This window comes from Rutilus rutilus (genome assembly GCF_951802725.1).
Source record: "Rutilus rutilus genome assembly, chromosome: 2".
Taxonomy (NCBI): Eukaryota; Metazoa; Chordata; class Actinopteri; order Cypriniformes; family Leuciscidae; genus Rutilus; species Rutilus rutilus.
In genome coordinates, this window is record NC_140210.1 from 9,752,127 (window position 1) to 9,772,861 (window position 20,735).

At 35.5% G+C, this 20,735-nt stretch overlaps 1 protein-coding gene across 1 annotated transcript in view; it reads right to left on the bottom strand.

The window, feature by feature from the left end:
* The window catches only part of sdk1b (sidekick cell adhesion molecule 1b), a 237,533-nt gene that overhangs the window by 128,746 nt on the left and 88,052 nt on the right, over positions 1-20,735 (bottom strand). The window contains exons 2-4 of the mRNA XM_084401823.1: positions 10,638-10,794; positions 8,745-8,851; positions 7,794-7,941 (exon numbers count right to left, since the gene is read on the bottom strand). Coding sequence (XP_084257949.1) covers positions 7,794-7,941; positions 8,745-8,851; positions 10,638-10,794 — 412 coding nt within the window. The remainder of the gene's footprint in view (positions 1-7,793; positions 7,942-8,744; positions 8,852-10,637; positions 10,795-20,735) is intronic.

Genomic DNA, 20,735 nt, shown 5'->3' on the forward strand with positions numbered 1-20,735 from the left:
TTTTGTTCTGACCAACTAAGGGAAAAAAAAGCATTGCAGAAAATCACGCTGATTAAATCTAACGATCGCTTATCATATCACGTCAAATCATGCAAATTATACTTTGTTCTCAAACTGTTAATGTTAACAACATCAGCATTGCGTGACTACATTTAATGCCCTTCCGATATTTATCCTTGTTTTTCGCATGGGCCCGGTTGCAGTCTCTTTTTTTCTGTAGCCACTCCGAAGTCCAAAATAAGTCATTTGCATTTTACATCGGGTGAATCTCCTGTTGTCACTGGTGATTGTCGTTTGAACCTTTCTGGATCCGCCATCAAATTGATAAGTTTAATTATATCAAGTGCTGTGAGAAAAGGCTATAAATCTCCACCTCCAACATCCTCACACTCATAGCCTACTAGCCGAGACACCTTCTTTACTGTATGTGCACAGATGTGACGTAATGACGCAAAGACATGCTCAAATTTCCCGCGGAAATCCACAAGTACCACTGGAACTGAAAACATTATTACAAGCTTACCGTTTTGAAGGCAAGCAGATAGTTTTGAACACTGCCTGGATATTTACTTTGGATCATTTTTAACCCCAAAAAGTTACGGACTGCAGCTTTGTCCATGTCTTGAGTTTTCATGCCACGCCATGTTTTTGTTTCATGTTTGATCTTGTTGGTTATAAACTGCACTTGGGTTCTCAATAAGCTTACCTCCAGTGGATCCCTTACACCACGTTACTGTATTTTTTATCAAATAAATGCAGCCTTGGTGGGTATAAGATATTTTCTAAAGAAAGAAAGAAAGAAAGAAAGAAAGAAAGAAAGAAAGAAAGAAAGAAAGAATGAAAGAAAGAAAGAAAGAAAGAAACGTACCAACCTGAAACTTTTGAATGGTACTGTAAATTGTTTAAGATGTTGCAGCTGTGCAGTTTCCTGTTACCTGTTGCATTAAAGGGAGAGTTTACCCCAAAATTAACATTTTCCCATCATTTACTCACCCTTATGTTGTTCCAAACCTGTATGAATTTCTTTCTTCTGCTGAACACAAAAGAAGATATTTTGAAGAATGTTGCTAACCAGACAGTTGACGGTAGCCATTGACATTGACAGTATTTCCCCCCCCCCCCCCCCCCCCCCCCCCCCCCCCCCCCCCCCCCCCCCCCCCCCCCCCCCCCTACTATGGAAGTCAATGTGGCCCATCAACTGGCTGGTTACCAACATTATTTAAATTAACTTCTTTTGTGTTGAAAAACAAAATGAGAAAGAGAGAAAGAAACTCATACAGGTTTGGAACAACATAAGTGTGATTAAATGATGACAGAATTAAAATGTTTGGGTGAACTAACCCTTTAACTAATGTTATAACAAATGAAACCCTTTTTACAAAAAATAATAATAATAAAAAAAAATATATATATACATATACATATACATATATATATATATATATATATATATATATATACACTGTGTATATTTAGTTGTAAATTACACATCAATGTCAGTTTTAAAATGATGCTGGGCACGGGACTACTTTGACCTGTCACGGTGCTGTGTGTTCCTGTGCAGTGAATGACCTGTACCAAACTGTTAAGACTATTGTGTAGACTGCATTTCTTCAGTTGTCACATAAAATACATCCTCTGTTGATCCTTCCCTTACGACAGTATCAGTGTTTGCTTCCCTCTTAAGGGCGAACTTAAGGACTCAACGGTGTTGACAGCTGAGCCACTGATGTTAAGGGTTGTGGGGGTTTGTGCGCCCTTCTTTAAGTCCACAGTGATCACTGCAGGCTTCAGAGCAGTCAGCTTCAGGTTATTGTGTCACTAATAGGACACCAGCTGGTCAACATCCTGTCCTCAGGCAGATCTGTTTATGAGGCCACGCACTTAAAAATAAAGATTACAATTAGAGCCCAACAGGGTGTTACGGCTTGATGCCACTGGGGAAATATGTTACACAAAGAAATTTTTATCATCTAGTTCTTTAAAATGAAATTACTTTTTTGAAAGAAAGAAACTTTTATTCAGCAAGGACACATTAAATTGATCAAAAGTGACAATAAAGACATTTATAATGTTATAAAAGATTTCTATAAAAAAATAAATGCTGTGCTGACTAATAAATGGTGTTTAACTTTCTATTTATCAAAGAATTCTGCCAAAAATCAAGGTTTCCACAACTGCTTTCCACATTGATAACTATGAAAACTGTTTTTTGAGGACCAAATCAGCATATTAGAATGATTTCTGAAGGATCATGTGACATTGAAATTGAAAACAGTTATTTGAAATTGTAATTTTCCACATTACAGTTTTACTGAATTTTTTTTGAATAAATAAATGCAGCTTTGAATGAAGCATGAACATCCTTTTTTAAGAACAACACCAGGGTGAGTAAATGATGACTTACTTTTCATTTTTGGGTGAACTATCCCTTTAAATGTGACATAACTGCAGCATGTATATATAAACAAAGCGTTATTGTGCGTTGGTGTGGAGTGGACGATAATGCAGTTATCGTTAAAGTCGTCATTCTTGGTGTGAACAGGCCTTTAGTATTCTTTACACATAGTAACAGTTCTATTTAGAACCATATTGTCCTGAAGAACCGTTTTATGCTGAAATGGTTCTTTGTGTTGGAGTTAAGGGTTCTTTTTCCCGCCTTTTTGTTTTTTAAATCTCTAACTGTCAAAAACAAAACAACCTGTTCTAGAGCAGTGTTGCCAACTTTGTGCCTTTGTCGCTCGATTAAGTGACTTTTTAGAGACAAGTCTAGCGGCTTTTTTTTGGACAAACCTCAGTAACTTTCCAAATGTTGCCAGACAGTACTGTCCTGCGAGCGGTCTTGCTTTCTCCCTGCCGTCACACGTCTCTGCATCTACCCTGTTCAGTGAATGATTGAGAGGAGCAACAGCGCATTCTGCGCACGGCAGCTGACAGACGTGAATGAGCAGTGTTGTTGCCACGGACTTATCACTTATCTGCTTCTCTTTTGTTTTATATTTAAAGAATTTAGGTTGACCATTTTAATTTCCATTCTTTTCTTGTGCTTGTTGTAATACTCACTATCAAAGAGCTTTAGTTCATCCAGTTTCCGTACTCTCTCAATTCAGTTAATTTTACACAAGTAAATTTTTTTGTCATTCACTATATCATACTCGTTCTATTGTCAGACAAAAAAAAAAATATATATAGGAAATGAGAACAGCTTTATTGGACATTCGGCTGTATTATAATATATTAAAATACAGTATGTGAGCATGAATTTGGAGAGAAAACATTAGGCAGGCAGAACGTAAGTATGATGTGATGATGTCATGAATATGCTAATTAACACATGACATCATCTAGTGACATTTAGCGACTTTTTGGGCAGGCGTTAGCTACTTTCCTTCGAAAATAGTTGGCAACACTGGTCTGGAGATCAACAATCCAACTACACAAACTATCCTTAAAATCCTTCTTAAAATGTCAATACATTTTTACTTTCAAAATTGTAACTAACTGCATGTTTTCCTACCAATCATGTATTTTTTCCTCTTGTGTTTTATTTATTTGTGTTTTTTATGTTCAATGAAGTATTCAGCTAATGACTGTTCACGTCAGTAAATAAGTACCTATTTGACATGACTTGCCATCAGCTTTTTAATGGAAAACCCTAATAGAGGCTACAAGGTATTACAAGACCAGGTAGATACAGGTGTAAAAAAGTATAATATTAATAAATTATATAAATAACTAATACTAATGAAAATAAACTATTATTTAAATGGTTCTATATCACACTTTCAAAACATGGTTCTTTATGAAACCTTTTAAAAAGGGTTCTATTTAGCACCAAAAAGGGTTCTGCTATTGTTACAAGCCAAGGAACCCAAATCTGGCACTGTTGAGAACCAAAGAGCCAATTCAATCATCACAATCAGACAGAGAAGGAAGAGAAAAAAAAGAAAAAAAAAATCAAAATGAGGGAGGGATGGAGAGAGAAAGTGAGAACTAGATGAAGGGAAGAGCAGTACGTGTCTGGAGATCTGAAGTTCAAAGAGTAATCAAGAGGAAAGAGTGAACATGGAAATGAAATTTCATGCAGATAAGAGCAACAAGAAGACCAATTTCAACACTCTTTTAGAAATCACATGCTTCAATTTACACTCAAAACACAAGCCAAACAACCAAACTAGACACGAATTGTACCTGCGTATAAAACTTTTTTTTCTCTCAGTTTTAACTTGCAAATTCTATCTGTTTTTGAAAATCTCTGTAGTCTTTTTAGGCGATCTCCTAACTGTTCACTGACATGGAGACAAAGAACTAATCCCAGATTTGTTAGCAATGCAAATCCAGAATGTTCAAGCACAAAGAGAGATCCGAAAGCTGACAGTAGGGATAAAATACATAAAAATCTAGTAGAAAATAAAAAAAATGTGGTTCAAAATGAATTCAGGACTTCCTAAGGACTTAAGATGTCCACTAAATTGCCTTCCACGTTTCTTGAAGACCTAAAAACATGCAATCTTAAAGGGGACCTATGCCCCTTTTTACAAGATGTAATATAAGTCTCAGTTGTCCCCAGAAGGTGCCTGTGAAGTTTCAGCTCAAAATACCCCAAAGATCATGTATTATACCATGTTGGAAATGTTGGAAAGACATGCTGTTTTCATGCATGTATCTTTACATGCAAATGAGCTGCTGCTTTCCTGAAGAGAGTGGATCCTGTACAGCTCGTGCCTCGGAAACTCTGCCAAAAACTAGAATATCTGTTTGGTTTTGTTTATCATCTCTATCATGGTCACGATCACATGACACTGCAGTTCTTCATCATCATGAAAGTTTACTATCTGTCTGAAACTTCTGATATATGGTTTTCTGAGCACACACATCCGAAGCAGGCACACAGAAAGTTGGCTTTCAGTCGGTGCGTCCCGTGAGTATTAAACTAAGTTCTCTTTCACGTCTTATTGCGCTTAAACTGTCAAATACACACAAGGTTATGTCAAAAACACATAAAGTTCAAATAAACTAGTGATGGGTCGGTCATGAATGATTCTTTAATATGACTCGGGACTACCGAGTTGTCTCAGAGAGTGATTCGTTCATTTTGTGTTGACTGCGCACGCGCAACATGGGTTCTGTACAGGAATCCAAAATGATTAGTTCATCTCTCGAGTCTTCGGATTCGGGTTCGGGTCCGAGTCTTTCGTTCTTCCTGTCAGTCCCATAGAGACTATGCTGTCAGTACCGGAAAGAGAAATGAATAGTTCAACTCTCGAGTCTTCGGGTCTGGTTCTTCTGATTATTTCATTCTTTTGTCACGTGATGAACGAACGACTCAAACCGAATACTCAAAAGATGAACTAATCAATTCTGTATCCGGTACCGACTGCATAGCTCAGCCTATGGGGCTGTCACGTGATGAACGAATGACTCGAACCCGAAGTCAATAGACTCGAAACGTGAACTAATCAATTCTGTATCCGGTATTACAGACTGCATAGCTCAGTTTATGAGGATGTCACGGGTTGAACGAACGGCTTAGATCGGGAGGTGAGGTAAACTATAATAAATGAAACGGTTAGTTCACCCAAAAATGAAACAAATGAAGATATTTTTGATTAAATCTGAGATTTATTTAATCACCGCTCTCAGATTTCATCAAAAATATCTTCATTTGTGTTCCGAAGAAGAACGAAAGTCTTACTGGGTTGGAACAACATGAGGGTGAGTAATTACTGACAGAACTTTCATTTTTGGGTGAACTAACCCTTTAATTAATCGTTTCTGTTTCTCATGATTTGTCCTTTTCCTTGCATTGCCATTTTTTTCTTATTCTAAATGCGATCAACATTTGATATGTTTGGGGAATTTGGCTATCATGTAAGATTTTAAATACATTCTGCTGAAATGAACGAAATAAATGAAATGACTCGAAAAAAGATTTGTTCCTTTTGATGAACGAGATTCAAAGATCCGAGTCAGTAAAATGATCCGAACTTCCCACTACTAAAATAAACACAGTCGGTTATGTCTGTGAATGTAAACAGCAGGGAAATAAATCATGTGTGTGTATATTAGATCTGTGTATTAAAGTGAAAGCAGCGTAATATTCAGTACCTACTGCTATATATGCTGTTAATATGAATCAAACAAAAAAAAAGAAAAACAGAAAATCACTCACTGCTCCTGATTTAATAAAAATAAATGTCTTATTTGAATGCTGCTGTTAAATGCTCTGGCAAGGAGATAAACATGGCGGACTGTGTAAAGCTCACTCATGGCGGTTCTATGCTAATAGGGCATTTGTGGGCGGGGCCTAGGCATATGTGACATCACACTGCTAGAATCTGCAAAGGGCTTGTTCTGAGACACTGATTATGATTTATGGAGATTAAAACAAAGACGAGTGAGTGTATTTTTACCATTAGTGGGTGGTTGTGTACACACACTGCCGACACACATTTATCTTCAAACACCATGTAAAAGTGAATTTTGAATAATGAGTTAAAACTTATTTTTTTATTTTATCTTCTTTTTATTTTAATGTGTAGCTTTGTGCATGGAACATAAAGTTTATGTTCCCTGCACAAAGCCACACATTCAAAAAAAAAAAAAAAAAATCTTCAACATTTTCCCCTGTCAGTATACTGCACACTACATCTTTTTTGAGGTTGAAACAGAGCACATTATGCAATGATAAATGTTTTAAATAGTAGTGTACTACATTGTTGTCTCAAAACCTCACTAGGCTGCATGTTTAATTTAGTGTGTCACTTGCAGTTATGAAATTTCTTTAATCCACTGTTGCATACAAGTCAGTTTGGAACAACACAAGGATGAAGCATCAATCACAAAAAATAATTAAGCATCAATCACACTACATTGCTTAAACAATTTTCACTCTACTCACAATCACTATAACTCACTATAGATCTTGTTTCTTTGATAGAGTAACGCATTTCACGTACGAGTGGCCTTTGAAATGAAGACCGTCTCATAAGTTTGACTGACAGCCGGCGAGGTGAGCTATCCTCAGATGCTGACAGTAAAGCTTGATGAGTAGACGTGTCGACCCCGCTACTAACAGTCCAAGAATCTGGAGCGTGGCATCAACAACTGCAGGACGTGCCGGTTTCATTTAGAGAATCAATAAATGTCATAAAGCACATCATTGCCGTGGGGGCCAACTGATGAAATCAGTCTAAAGACAGTAGACAGTGATTGATGAAACACTATTTTCAATGCAAGCATGTGTGTCTGTGTGTGTGTGTGTGTGTGTGTGTGTGTTTAAGACTGTACAGATGAGGGTTGCCTGACTTTTTGTTGTCAATATGTATATATATATATTTATATATATAGATCCTTTAAATTATTAATTCACTTAAAGATGAAAATTCTGTATTCATTTAGTAACCATCATATCATTCCAGACCTATAAGACTGACTGACTTATGTGGAAAACAAAAAGAGAAATTTTAAACAATGACTTTCAGAGAATATTGACTTTGGTGTGCTCCTCACATGAGTCGTATAAACTTCTTATTTTCTTATGACTCAGTTCTCATTCACTCACAATCTACTGAAAAGAATGAGCAGAATATTCATCAAAAAGACAAATATTTTATCGAAGAAAGCCATAAAGGATTGGAAAACAAATGATAGGAGTCAGTAAATGATGACTTAAGCGTCCCTTTTAGACAAAACCATTTACATAATAAATTAGAGCAGGTTTTAGTCAATATCCATTGATCTTTTTTACAGGACAAGCCTCACAGATGTCAAAATGTCAAATGGCAACTTACACCCGATGGTTAGGAATGATCTTGAAGCCGTCTCTGAACCATGTGACCTGAGGGCGAGGGTAACTGCTCACAGCAGGGGGATTCAGGATAGCGGCTCTTCCCTGGGAGACCGTTTTCCTCTGTTCCAGTTCCGCAAAGTTATCCATGTCTAGGAGAGAGAAAGAAAGAGAGAGAAAAAAATAATATTGTGACTATGATTTAGGTTGCAATATGAGGCACATTTAACATCTCATAAGTATGTTGCTCTTTTCGGATATCAACATTCTCTGTCATTTTGTTAAAACAATAAAGATCTTTTTAATGAAATCTGAGAGCTTTCTGTCCCTCCATTGACAGCTACACTACTGCCACTTTCAAGCTCCAAAAAGGTAGTCAAGACATCATTAAAGTTATCCATGTGACTCCAGTGCTTTTGACTACCTTTTTGGGGCTTTAAAGTGGTAGTTGCAGACTGTCAATGGAGGGACACAAACTCTTAGATTTCAGTAAAAATATCTTAATTTCAGTTCCAGAGATGAACTAAAGTCTTACAAGTTTGGAATGACATGAGGGTGAGAAATTAAAGGCATAACTTTCATTTTTGGGTGAACTAACCCTTTAGGCTTCTGCGGTTTAATGATTTTATCAGCGTAGGATGTTTAAGCCACTCCAACACCCCTTGACCATGGTCAAATTATTTGAATACATGGCCTTCAGTGGCTTTTGCCGTAATATACTTGTATATGTGTCCCAAACACCAGCTGCATTACAAAGAGTAAATAAAGTGTACTGGATAGACAGCATATTTAAAAATTACTGGAGTGTTTCCTGAATGTCACTTCTAGTTCTTCCCCTATGGGACCCTGTGCTACATGCATATGAGTGTGTTCTAGGTGAGTGTGGTGATGTGTGAAATCCATTTGTGCTTCAGCCTCCCAGACTCCCTTTCTAACAACATACACATGTACTTACAAGCCACACGAACATCAGCTCTCGTCTGGATCAGCGCTCCCATCCTGTTCCTCACCGCGCACTGATACAAACCCGTGTCCTTGCGGTTTAACAATGTGATCGTGTACCTGGAAGAAAGAAAGAGAGCTGGGATTTACATAGTTCTTACTTGAGTAATGGATATGTTCTTGCTGTGCACTATACACTATTATGCAATGATAAATGTTACAAATAGTATTGTAGTACATTGTTGTCTCATAACCTCACTAGGCTGCATGTTTAATTCAGTGAGTCACTTCCAGTTATGACATTTCTTTAATCCACTGTTGCATAAAAATATCTTAACTTCTCCCTTTTGGATCAAATAATGAGCCAAGGAGTGGCTCAAATCTGGAGTGAGATATTATTACAGGTTCATTCTTCACACTGTAATTAAAAGGTCAAATGGAGTGCATTGCATTGTGGAATAAAGTGTACTACACATGCGCTGGTTATACATACCGTTGACCATATAGTATGAGTAGTATGTTACTATGCCATTTCAAACACATCCCAAAACCTGTCTCTACATTATATAATTGTCAAATATGTGTTATCTGTACCTGCAACATGATTTCCTCAATGTGTACAATAAGCAGTTCAATAAACACACAAGAAGTTTGAATGTGGACGCTAACAAGTGCTTGGATTTATGAGCAGATGGATGTGAGCTTGTGCTGTTTAACAAGAAAGATTACAAGCCCACAGGGTCAGAGCTGCTCAGATCTGTGTTGATTCGGTTTTTACAGATGACTGTTTAATGCAGAACTGATGGTTCACATGGACTGAACGTGGAATCAACTTTGCTGATTAAACGCATGATTCTGAAGAACACTGGAAAACATTACATTTCAAAATGACTCTCAAGATGAAATAGAAAAGGAAATCATACAGGTGTAGTATTAGTGTTATTTTCGTATTATTTCTTGTTTTATTAATATTTAGTTTTATTCAAATTTCGTTTTTTATAAATATTTGAATTTGCCTTTACTCTTATATTGTCAAAATTAAACATTTTAATTTTAACATTTTATTTTTAATAAGTTTATGTGCTTGTGTCACGTGTATAAGTTGTTTCTTTATTTTTCTTTATTTACAGTTATTAATTTTAGTGCTTCAACTTAATTTTACTTCAGTTAGTCTGCAATGCAACATTTCTAATTTTCATGTAATAATTATATTTTATTTCAGCTAAAATGTTTTGAATAGTTTTTGTTAACAATAATAATGTTTTTTTTTTGTAACAAAGTAAAATTTTTACAGTCGCTTTGATCAACTTGGTGCGTTTCTGTTGAATAAAAGTATTAACTCCTCCCAACATGAGCAAATTATTACAATTTGAATTTTTCAGTGAACTATCCCATTTTGAAGTCACATTTTTTGGCTTTAAAATAGATGAAAACAGACCTCATCGCTCATCTTGCTAACACTGTTCTTATTATACACCATTTCTTTATTATACACAACTCTGAGGTCAGTCTAATAATAATGTCTCCAAAACACGAGGGGTCAAAGATGGATGACCAGACACGAGAAAGAGGCCAAAGAAGGAAACAGTACAAATGAGATCCCGAAGGACTCTGCACTGTCTATATTATTTTATATTGTAGCACTATTGTCTGCTGTACAATCTCCAACACAGAATCCAATGACCTCAGTACATGGGTGCAAGTTAGGATAATGGTTACTCATACCAAAACAGTGCTATAAAAACTACTTTAAAAATCCCATTAAATCAAAATGTGAAATTTGTGGCTTGGGAGTTTTATGTTTTGCTGCTTTATGCGGACTTCATGATCCTCAAAGATCGGCAAGTTAATTAAAGTCCATAATGGCGTGTTTCATGAACTTGGTTTGTGTGTTTTTCATTGTTACCTGTACTCTGGTGTGTATTCAGTGATGTCTGTGCTGTTTCTCATCCATTTGAACTCCAGCGGCCAGCTGCCCTCAGCCAGACAGGTGAGCACGAATCTGTTCCCCTCCAGGTGTGTTTGTGCACCCCCTACTTCGGTTTTAAAGTACGGAGCGATGTCTGTGAAGAGAACATCAATAACGGAATGAAAACCCATGTTTAATTTTGATGTAATGAACAGTTAAGCTTCACTAAATATGCAAAGATGGCTAATTATGATGCATGAATGAAAGCACACTGAGCGTAAGAATAAAGTGCTGACCATGATATTTAAAAAAAGTCCAGATAAGCCAATAGAAGCCAAATACTACTCTGATTAATGACCAATATATCACCCAGGCTGATTCATCAGCCAATATTTGGCCATTTCGAAACTGATAACTGTGCCTGAGTACACATTAAAAGTACATCTCATTATATAGATAGATAGATAGATAGATAGATAGATAGATAGATAGATAGATAGATAGATAGATAGATAGATAGATAGATAGATAGATAGATAGATAGATAGATAGATAGATAGATAGATAGATAGATAGATAGATAGATAGATAGATAGATAGATAGATAGATAGATAGATAGATAGATAGATAGATAGATAGATAGATAGATAGATAGATAGATAGATAGATAGATAGATAGATAGATAGATAGATAGATAGATAGATAGATAGATAGATAGATAGATAGATAGATAGATAGATAGATAGATAGATAGATAGATAGATAGATAGATAGATAGATAGATAGATAGATAGATAGATAGATAGATAGATAGATAGATAGATAGATAGATAGATAGATAGATAGATAGATAGATAGATAGATAGATAGATAGATAGATAGATAGATAGATAGATAGATAGATAGATAGATAGATAGATAGATAGATAGATAGATAGATAGATAGATAGATAGATAGATAGATAGATAGATAGATAGATAGATAGATAGATAGATAGATAGATAGATAGATAGATAGATAGATAGATAGATAGATAGATAGATAGATAGATAGATAGATAGATAGATAGATAGATAGATAGATAGATAGATAGATAGATAGATAGATAGATAGATAGATAGATAGATAGATAGATAGATAGATAGATAGATAGATAGATAGATAGATAGATAGATAGATAGATAGATAGATAGATAGATAGATAGATAGATAGATAGATAGATAGATAGATAGATAGATAGATAGATAGATAGATAGATAGATAGATAGATAGATAGATAGATAGATAGATAGATAGATAGATAGATAGATAGATAGATAGATAGATAGATAGATAGATAGATAGATAGATAGATAGATAGATAGATAGATAGATAGATAGATAGATAGATAGATAGATAGATAGATAGATAGATAGATAGATAGATAGATAGATAGATAGATAGATAGATAGATAGATAGATAGATAGATAGATAGATAGATAGATAGATAGATAGATAGATAGATAGATAGATAGATAGATAGATAGATAGATAGATAGATAGATAGATAGATAGATAGATAGATAGATAGATAGATAGATAGATAGATAGATAGATAGATAGATAGATAGATAGATAGATAGATAGATAGATAGATAGATAGATAGATAGATAGATAGATAGATAGATAGATAGATAGATAGATAGATAGATAGATAGATAGATAGATAGATAGATAGATAGATAGATAGATAGATAGATAGATAGATAGATAGATAGATAGATAGATAGATAGATAGATAGATAGATAGATAGATAGATAGATAGATAGATAGATAGATAGATAGATAGATAGATAGATAGATAGATAGATAGATAGATAGATAGATAGATAGATAGATAGATAGATAGATAGATAGATAGATAGATAGATAGATAGATAGATAGATAGATAGATAGATAGATAGATAGATAGATAGATAGATAGATAGATAGATAGATAGATAGATAGATAGATAGATAGATAGATAGATAGATAGATAGATAGATAGATAGATAGATAGATAGATAGATAGATAGATAGATAGATAGATAGATAGATAGATAGATAGATAGATAGATAGATAGATAGATAGATAGATAGATAGATAGATAGATAGATAGATAGATAGATAGATAGATAGATAGATAGATAGATAGATATGGGGTCAATACATGGGAAAAGTCATTCAGATTTGGTTACAGAAATGTTTTTTTCTCAGAATTGCGAGTTCAATTAACTCAGGCTCAATCAATTCAGAACAGGCTCAATCAATTCAGAATGGTGAGGGGAAAAAGAGTGTGAATTGTGAGATAAAAAGTCGCAATTACCATTTTTATTTTTTGTTCTGTGGCTGAAATAATGTAGATATGAAAAAGCGTTTTATTTAACACTGAAAATATAAACACTTCACCGTTAAATAATCATCCGAAATGGCTGACTTTTTCTATATTAGGCTTACTGATGCCCTCTCTAAACACAGTTTTTAACACATGAGTCCTTGGGCTGTAGCAAAAAGATTTAGGCCATAAAAAAATGAAATATACTTCTGAGAACATCTGCAAATACACACTGCTCCTAGACACGCAGTTAATGTGGAGGGAAAGGTATTTATTTGTCACAAGAATATCACCATGTCAGTAGTGCACAGTTTTTGCCACACAAATCCGGACCCCTATTTTACCTAATAAACTCAGAAAAATATCTCAAAGGGACTTTCACTCTGGTGCTTTGTAAGAAACTTGTGTCAAGGCCTTTGTGTATTGCGAATCTAATCTCTCCATCTAAAGTCAGAATGGCTTCAGATGACATCAATAATTCTGAAGAAGTGACCATTAGAAAACAGTAGGGAAGGCATGTGACCTGAGATGAGAGTGATAATATGAGCTCTCCCGTTCTTTCTAAATTGAATGGAAGCCTGTGTGCAATTCAAACTATATGAATACAGTATGTGTCAAAAGGATAAAAACATTCCATTCAGTCTTGGAATATTCTCAGATATACTGTAAGCTCTGTTGCAAAAAGCAGGTAACAATTTAGGAATTTGATGAAAGTATTTTTAGTTAAAGTCCCCCTGTAGTCCAAAATTGTATCCCTTAAAACTCATTTTTGATCACCAAAATGACATATTTAAATGTAATAAATTTAAATCTTCATGCCTTAAATTAGCTTGAATGTAACTCTACACGCTTGCCTCATATACGTAGTAGTATACTGCCTAGTATACGCGGTTTTCTGAATATGCAAATTAGCCCCGCCTCCACTCACTCACACCAGCTCAGAGATTCACTTGTTGACGATCACACGTTGACCTGATTGGTTACAAGGTAGTTTGTGACGTCAGAAACACCAGCGATTTCAAACCGCGTCTTTGGTTCACTGCAGTTTTCAAGGAGAAAATACTCAGCAATGGTGTTGACATTATTTTGCACATGGTTTGTCTTAAAGCATATTAAAAACACCACATAGACATAAAAACAACTTTAAAAGCTGGATTTTCACCACAGGGGGACGTTAACAACTTGGCTTTAGCATGTTGCTAAGCTAACAATGTGATACTTTCATACAATTTGATCTGAAATTAAAAACTATTTTAGTAGATCTTTTTCAGTACTGAATTAAGTATGCACTGATATTGAAATTTTTGCAAATATCAATAATAACACAACTATTTTCATATGACGGTCACTAACCAATGTGAACTACATTTCTAATCTAGTTATCTATTATTCTAATTATCAGCTCTAATCTGCTAAATGCGACTAAAAGGCATGAAATATAAAGATATTATAAACATTGTCATCATTATCTAGAGGCATCCATTAGAAAAAACAATATTGTGTAAATGAGAATGAAAATTAATCTTAATAAAAAGCCTTAAAGGGCTATTACTTTAAAAATAGTGCAAGACAATGGCAAAAGTAATTTAAATCTTGAGATGTCATAAGTATTTAGATTACTTTAATTTATATAGTGCCAATAAATGAACAAAGCATATTGTATATTGATTTACGTTTGACATCTCAACTACATCCACCATCAACAGAGCTGGTTGCAATGCATTCTGGGATTGTATTGTCCGCTATGTATGTATACACCTGATGCTACCTTAGGATTTGTGCTAAACAAGATATTTTAGAAGGCAGCATGATATTGCTGTGTACTTTTTGGAACAGTCTTCTCGTTTGGTGTGTGTTCCCATTGAAGCATCCCAGGTCAACATTCTTACTGTCTCTGCGGGAAAAAATTACTTCTGTCTGCCATTATGAAGCTAAAGGCCAATGCCTCAGTGCCTCCCACCACACTTGTTAGCAAATTACTTGCCATTTAGCAGACACTTTCTTTCCCCCCAAAAAAAGAAGACTAATTGCAGAAACAGCCCTCCTGAAGCCACTAAGTGCTTTGCTTAAACGAACAAAGGTGATAAAACAGAAATGTGTCAAAACTAGTCGCCATTCATGTTTGTATATGGCGTGGGATGAGTTATGTTTCAAAATTGCACACGTACACTTTAAATTTAACACTTTAATACTTCAAATCATTTGAATTCAAATTCCTTTAGATATTTTGGGGGCAGTATAAAGTAAAAATATAAAAAAGTAGAAAAAGTATATATAAAATATATAAATTCTATTCAAAAATGCATTCAAGAAAATTCATAATAAAATAATAATGAATTCTTGAAAAGAACAAGTAGTTTGGCATAATCTTTTATATTTAAATAATTAAAAAAATATATATAAACAATTTTAAAATCATTTTAACAAAACTGCTTATTAATATCTTAAAACCTTTGTACACCAAATAAAGGTCATGTGGTGCAACGTGGGTTATTATCGTTGACTAAAACTATTAAAAAAAATCCTTGATTCCTTGAAAATTCCTTGAAATAAAATAAACATTAACAGTTGAAGTACTAAAATAATTAAAACTAAAAACTAAATTACTTAATATGTAAACAAACAAAAAAAACTAATACAAATGACAAAACAAGAAATTACTAAATCTTTAAAATTGAAATGAAAACAGAAAACACAAAAAGTAAATCTAATTATTAACAAACCATATATAAATATATCATTGATATATAAAATAAGTAAAATACCACATAACTAAACTAAAGTTAATTCAGGTTCATTTCTAAGAACTTCTTGACGCGAGCTAGATTTTCTTTTTTATCTTGGACACTCTTATTTGTCAATGACCCATGAACAAGCATAACATTCCTAGTTATAAAGCACCACTAAATGTTACTAAATAAATCTCCAGTTACTACGACATCATTGTTCAGGCTTTGTGCCAACACCTTTAATCTTTAACCGATGGGTGATTACCGAGTTGATCTCACAGGAAAGGAGCTTGATGCCGTGCTTAATGAGGCAAAACTTTATTTCTTCAAGTGCCAAATACACCATGCGAGTATGATGGGGGCATGTAATCTGACCTTTTTTGTGGTTCCAATACAATGACACTGTGTGACATCCGCATGCATTCTCTGCACAGTCACACAGTTTTGGGGAGTTGGCCCCACACCCATAATGCACCAGTCCTTTCCTCTGGCCTCAGGACACATTTACCCACAGAGAAGATCTGAGCGCACAGACAGGTAGAAGCAAGCATGGGTAATCAGGTGGAAGAAATGGGGTGATCAGTGACATTTACACATCAAACACACACACAAACATTTCAGTGAACTCCAGCACAAGTTGTCCACACACACACGCACACTTGCGTACACACATCACACGGACTCACGCAGCGGAAGAGACAGGGTGATCACTGACATTTCCATAAAGTGGAGGCAGAGGATTCTCAAGGGAACGGGAAACAACATATATGCACACACACACACACGACCCTTTAAAAGTGCCTTGCGACCAGGAAACCTCTCTGTGACGGACAATAGCTCACTCAAAAGAACTTCAAGCAGGAAGAGTATGATCTCTAAAATGGAAAGGACAAACATTATTGATAGAATCCTCAGTCTGTGTTACCTGAACTGTGCAAACACTAAGGCTTATATAAGACATGAGAAACTTTATTTGCCAAATAAAGACACAGGGCCCTATTTTAACGATCTGAAACGCAAGTATCAAGCGCGAAACGCAAGTAACTTTGTGGGCGGGTCTTGGCGCTGTTGCTATTATACCGGCGGGATAAATGACTCTTGCGCCCGACGCAAATCTAAAATGGGTTGGTCTGAAGTAGCTTCATTATTCATAGGTGTGGTTTGGGCGTAACGTGAAATAAACCAATCAGAGCGTCATCTCACATTCCCTTTAAGAGCAGGCGCGCTTGTTCTATAGCAGATTCCTATTATAACGGCGGATTTGCCAGGCGCACGCCAGGAGCGTTCACAGCCGAGGAGACCGACGTTCCCGTCAGGGCCGTAAAACACAGAGAAGTGACGTTGGGGATGGAGAAACACACCCAAATTAACTTCGGTTAAACAGGCGTATGATAATTTGGGTAAATGTGTAAGCTAGATGTATGCTTTTATAATAAACTGTCTATCTATCTATCTATCGTAATAATGTATGATTTGCAAAAATGAAAACGGCTGCTTCTGCGTAGATGAGAGAATCGAAGTGTATGCACGTTGTGCACACGCTACATTGATTATGGCCAAGCATGCGCCCTTAAAATAGCATATGATAACATGCGCAACGCGCCACTGACTTTAAACTAGTTTTTTTCGGTCAGTGGCGCAATTGTTTTCTAAACCTGTAAAATAGCATGAGGGAACGTTTGCGCCGGAACACGCCTCCTCTTTGCGCTAAACTGCCCCTGGGAGCGCAAGTGTATTTCTTAGTTAACCGACGTTAACGAAAATGCTTTAGTATATCAGATTTGATCAGTTTCAGCCAAAAATGATAAATTAGAATGGAAAACAAATTGAAAAAGACAGTTGTGTTAAATCCTTAACATTAGGTGGTGACAGAAGAGGAAAGCAGACAGAAGAGGAAAGGCAAAAAAAAAAAGTGTTTTTCACACTTTTAATTATACTGTTGGTGTGTGTGTGTGTGTGTGTGTGTGTGTGTGTGTGTGTGTGTGTACCTGGTATTCCCTAAGTTATGGGGAACAAATGTCCCCATAAGGATAGAAATACCAGTAAATTGTGCCCTTATGGAAAAAATTCTTAGTGCCCATGAGGAAAACAGCTTATAAATCATACTAAATTAAGTGTTTTGAAGATGTAAAAATGCAGAACGTTTTCTATGATGGGTGGGTTTAGGGGTAGGGTTAGTAGAAGGGGATAGAATATACAGTTTGTACAGTATAAAAAGACTTTGTCTATGGGAAAGTCCTCATAAAACATGGAAACCAGTATGTGTTTTTGTGTGTGTAAAAATAAGACCATCCAGCCACTTTCAGTCGGTTTATTTTTTTTCACTGGATTTTTTAAATAACTGGCCTTAAGGTTAATTAAATAGGTGTAATGCAGCTAAAATAAAAATCAATTCATAGAAATATTATTTATTAAATATTATTTATAAGTAGTTAAACTGATGGTGTATGACAATGTAGGTCAGCATGGCTTTAAAATTAATTTAAAATAAAATGTAATCATATGATGAAATCAGTGATTGCATCTCCAAAGCTTTTTCTGCACATATTTCAGTCCATTTCAAATGTAGGCTATCTTTTTTTCTACACACACATAGCTGCAGGCACACACTGTGGTTCTGCAGCATTTCATTTTTATTTACAAAGTGGTCAATTGTCACCTGCCACCAACTGTTTACTTCAATCTCAAATGGCATGTGGTATAAAGGAACAGAGAGTGTCCCTTTTTTTTCTCTGCTGAACTTTACAACTCTACCTTCAGGATAAATGCAAACACAAAAACATGTTATATTTCTAAGACTTTCTAGGGGGAAAAGCCACTTAGAACATCTTGCCAGACACATAGCAACTCCCTGGCAACCACCCACAACAGTCTCATAAGCGGCTTGTTTTGTATGAGGAGCAAAGACATAATAATGCAGTGTAGAAATATATTCAATTGTTTTAAATATGCCAGCACCCTTTTGTGTTCAGGTAGACATATTTAGTTACAGCTGAGAGCGTTAGTTATTCTTCAGAGGGCAGATAGAACAAATGCACAATAATTACTGTTTGCCGCTAGATAAGTGGAGTAACGAAGTATTCAGCACGTTTTTGTTTGCTTATAATCAAATTAAAGTTCAAAAGCATGAAAAATCTGACAGCTCTGAAAATGAAGTACTAAACTAACAATGAATGTAGAGAGAGAGCAAACAAAAATAAATGGGAATCTGAAAGAAACGAACATCCACAAACACAGTCAGGCTGCTAAAAGCCTAACATTTATAAATGTCTAGACCACGAGGTGTATAATGAGATGATCGTCATCCTATTGTTATATTGTCACTTGCTACACAATGGTTTCTTACACTCTGTACATTCCCAGTGAAATAGTTTATTGCTCGCAAGTTGCTTTTTTATAGTTTAGGAAACATTTTCGAGTTCATATTGTAATGTCTGTTTTTTATTTAAACTTTGGTATCTTGGCCAGTCTTTAAATCAAAATGGACAATTCTTGTTTTGAAGTATTTATTATGAATGATTTCTCTTCTCTTCTCTTCTCTTCTCTTCTCTTCTCTTCTCTTCTCTTCTCTTCTCTTCTCTTCTCTTCTCTTCTCTTCTCTTCTCTTCTCTTCTCTTCTCTTCTCTTCTCTTCTCTTCTCTTCTCTTCTCTTCTCTTCTCTTCTCTTCTCTTCTCTGATGACGTGTTTACTGGCCCAAGGGTGGGAAGAACTGTCAATCCCATGAGATCCACCAATAGCAAACCATAATGATCCAATCAATTCCCGATGGACAAAATCATGTCCCACCCTACATTTTTCCATGTTCCGGAAGCCATTTCACTCGGATATATACATCACAATCTCTAATATCTAAATGTTGTACATTATAATGTGATCCCTATATTCACTTTAGAGTTTATATAGGAAAGTTAATATATTGAAAAGTTTATATATTAAAAGTTAAATAGAACAGTCTTAAAGGGACAGTGCACACAAAAATGAAAATTCTGCCATTAATTACTCACCCTCATGTCGTTCCAAAACCGCAAAAGACTTTCGTTCGCTTTTCGTTCCCCATGATATTTTGGTAACACTTTATTTTACAGTGTCTTTGTTACACATGTTACATGAGGCTACTATAGTGATAACTATAAATTATGCATAATTACATGCAACTAACCTTAAACCACACCCTCATCCTAACCCTTACCCTATAGTAAGTACATGTAGTTAAATATTATTATTCAGTTCTTAAATGTATAATTACACTGACACGGACACATTTGTGATGAATTCTGAGAGTTTTCTGTGCTCTCCATTGACAGCTACGCAACTACCACTTTGACGCTTCAAAAAAGTTCATAAAGAGATCGTAAATGAATCAATAAGAATTGAACGGGGACTGCAGAGACTTGATCGCTTAATATGATGAACAGATTTAATTTAGGCTTTTATTCACATTGATCAGCGGAAATAATCAGGAGCTCAATCGAACCTACTTTACGACTGAGAACATTGGTTCTTGTGGAAGCTCAAACGTGCTGCGTAACACGAGAATGAACCTCATTGATTCTTGTGGAAGCTCAAACGTGCTGCGTAACACACGAGAATGAACCTCATTGGTTCTTCTTGTGGAAGCTAAAACGTGCTGCGTAACACATGAGAATGAACCTCATTGGTTCTTGTGGAAGCTCAAACGTGCTGCGTAACACACGAGAATGAACCTCATTGGTTCTTGTGGAAGCTCAAACGTGCTGTGTTACACGAGAATGAACCTCATTGGTTCTTGTGGAAGCTCAAACGTGCTGCGTAACACGAGAATGAACCTCATTGGTTCTTGTGGAAGCTCAAACGTGCTGCGTAACACACGAGAATGAACCTCATTGGTTCTTGTGGAAGCTCAAATGTGCTGCGTAACACGAGAATGAACCTCATTGGTTCTTGTGGAAGCTCAAACGTGCTGCGTAACATGAGAATGAACCTCATTGGTTCTTGTGGAAGCTCAAACGTGCTGCGTAACAC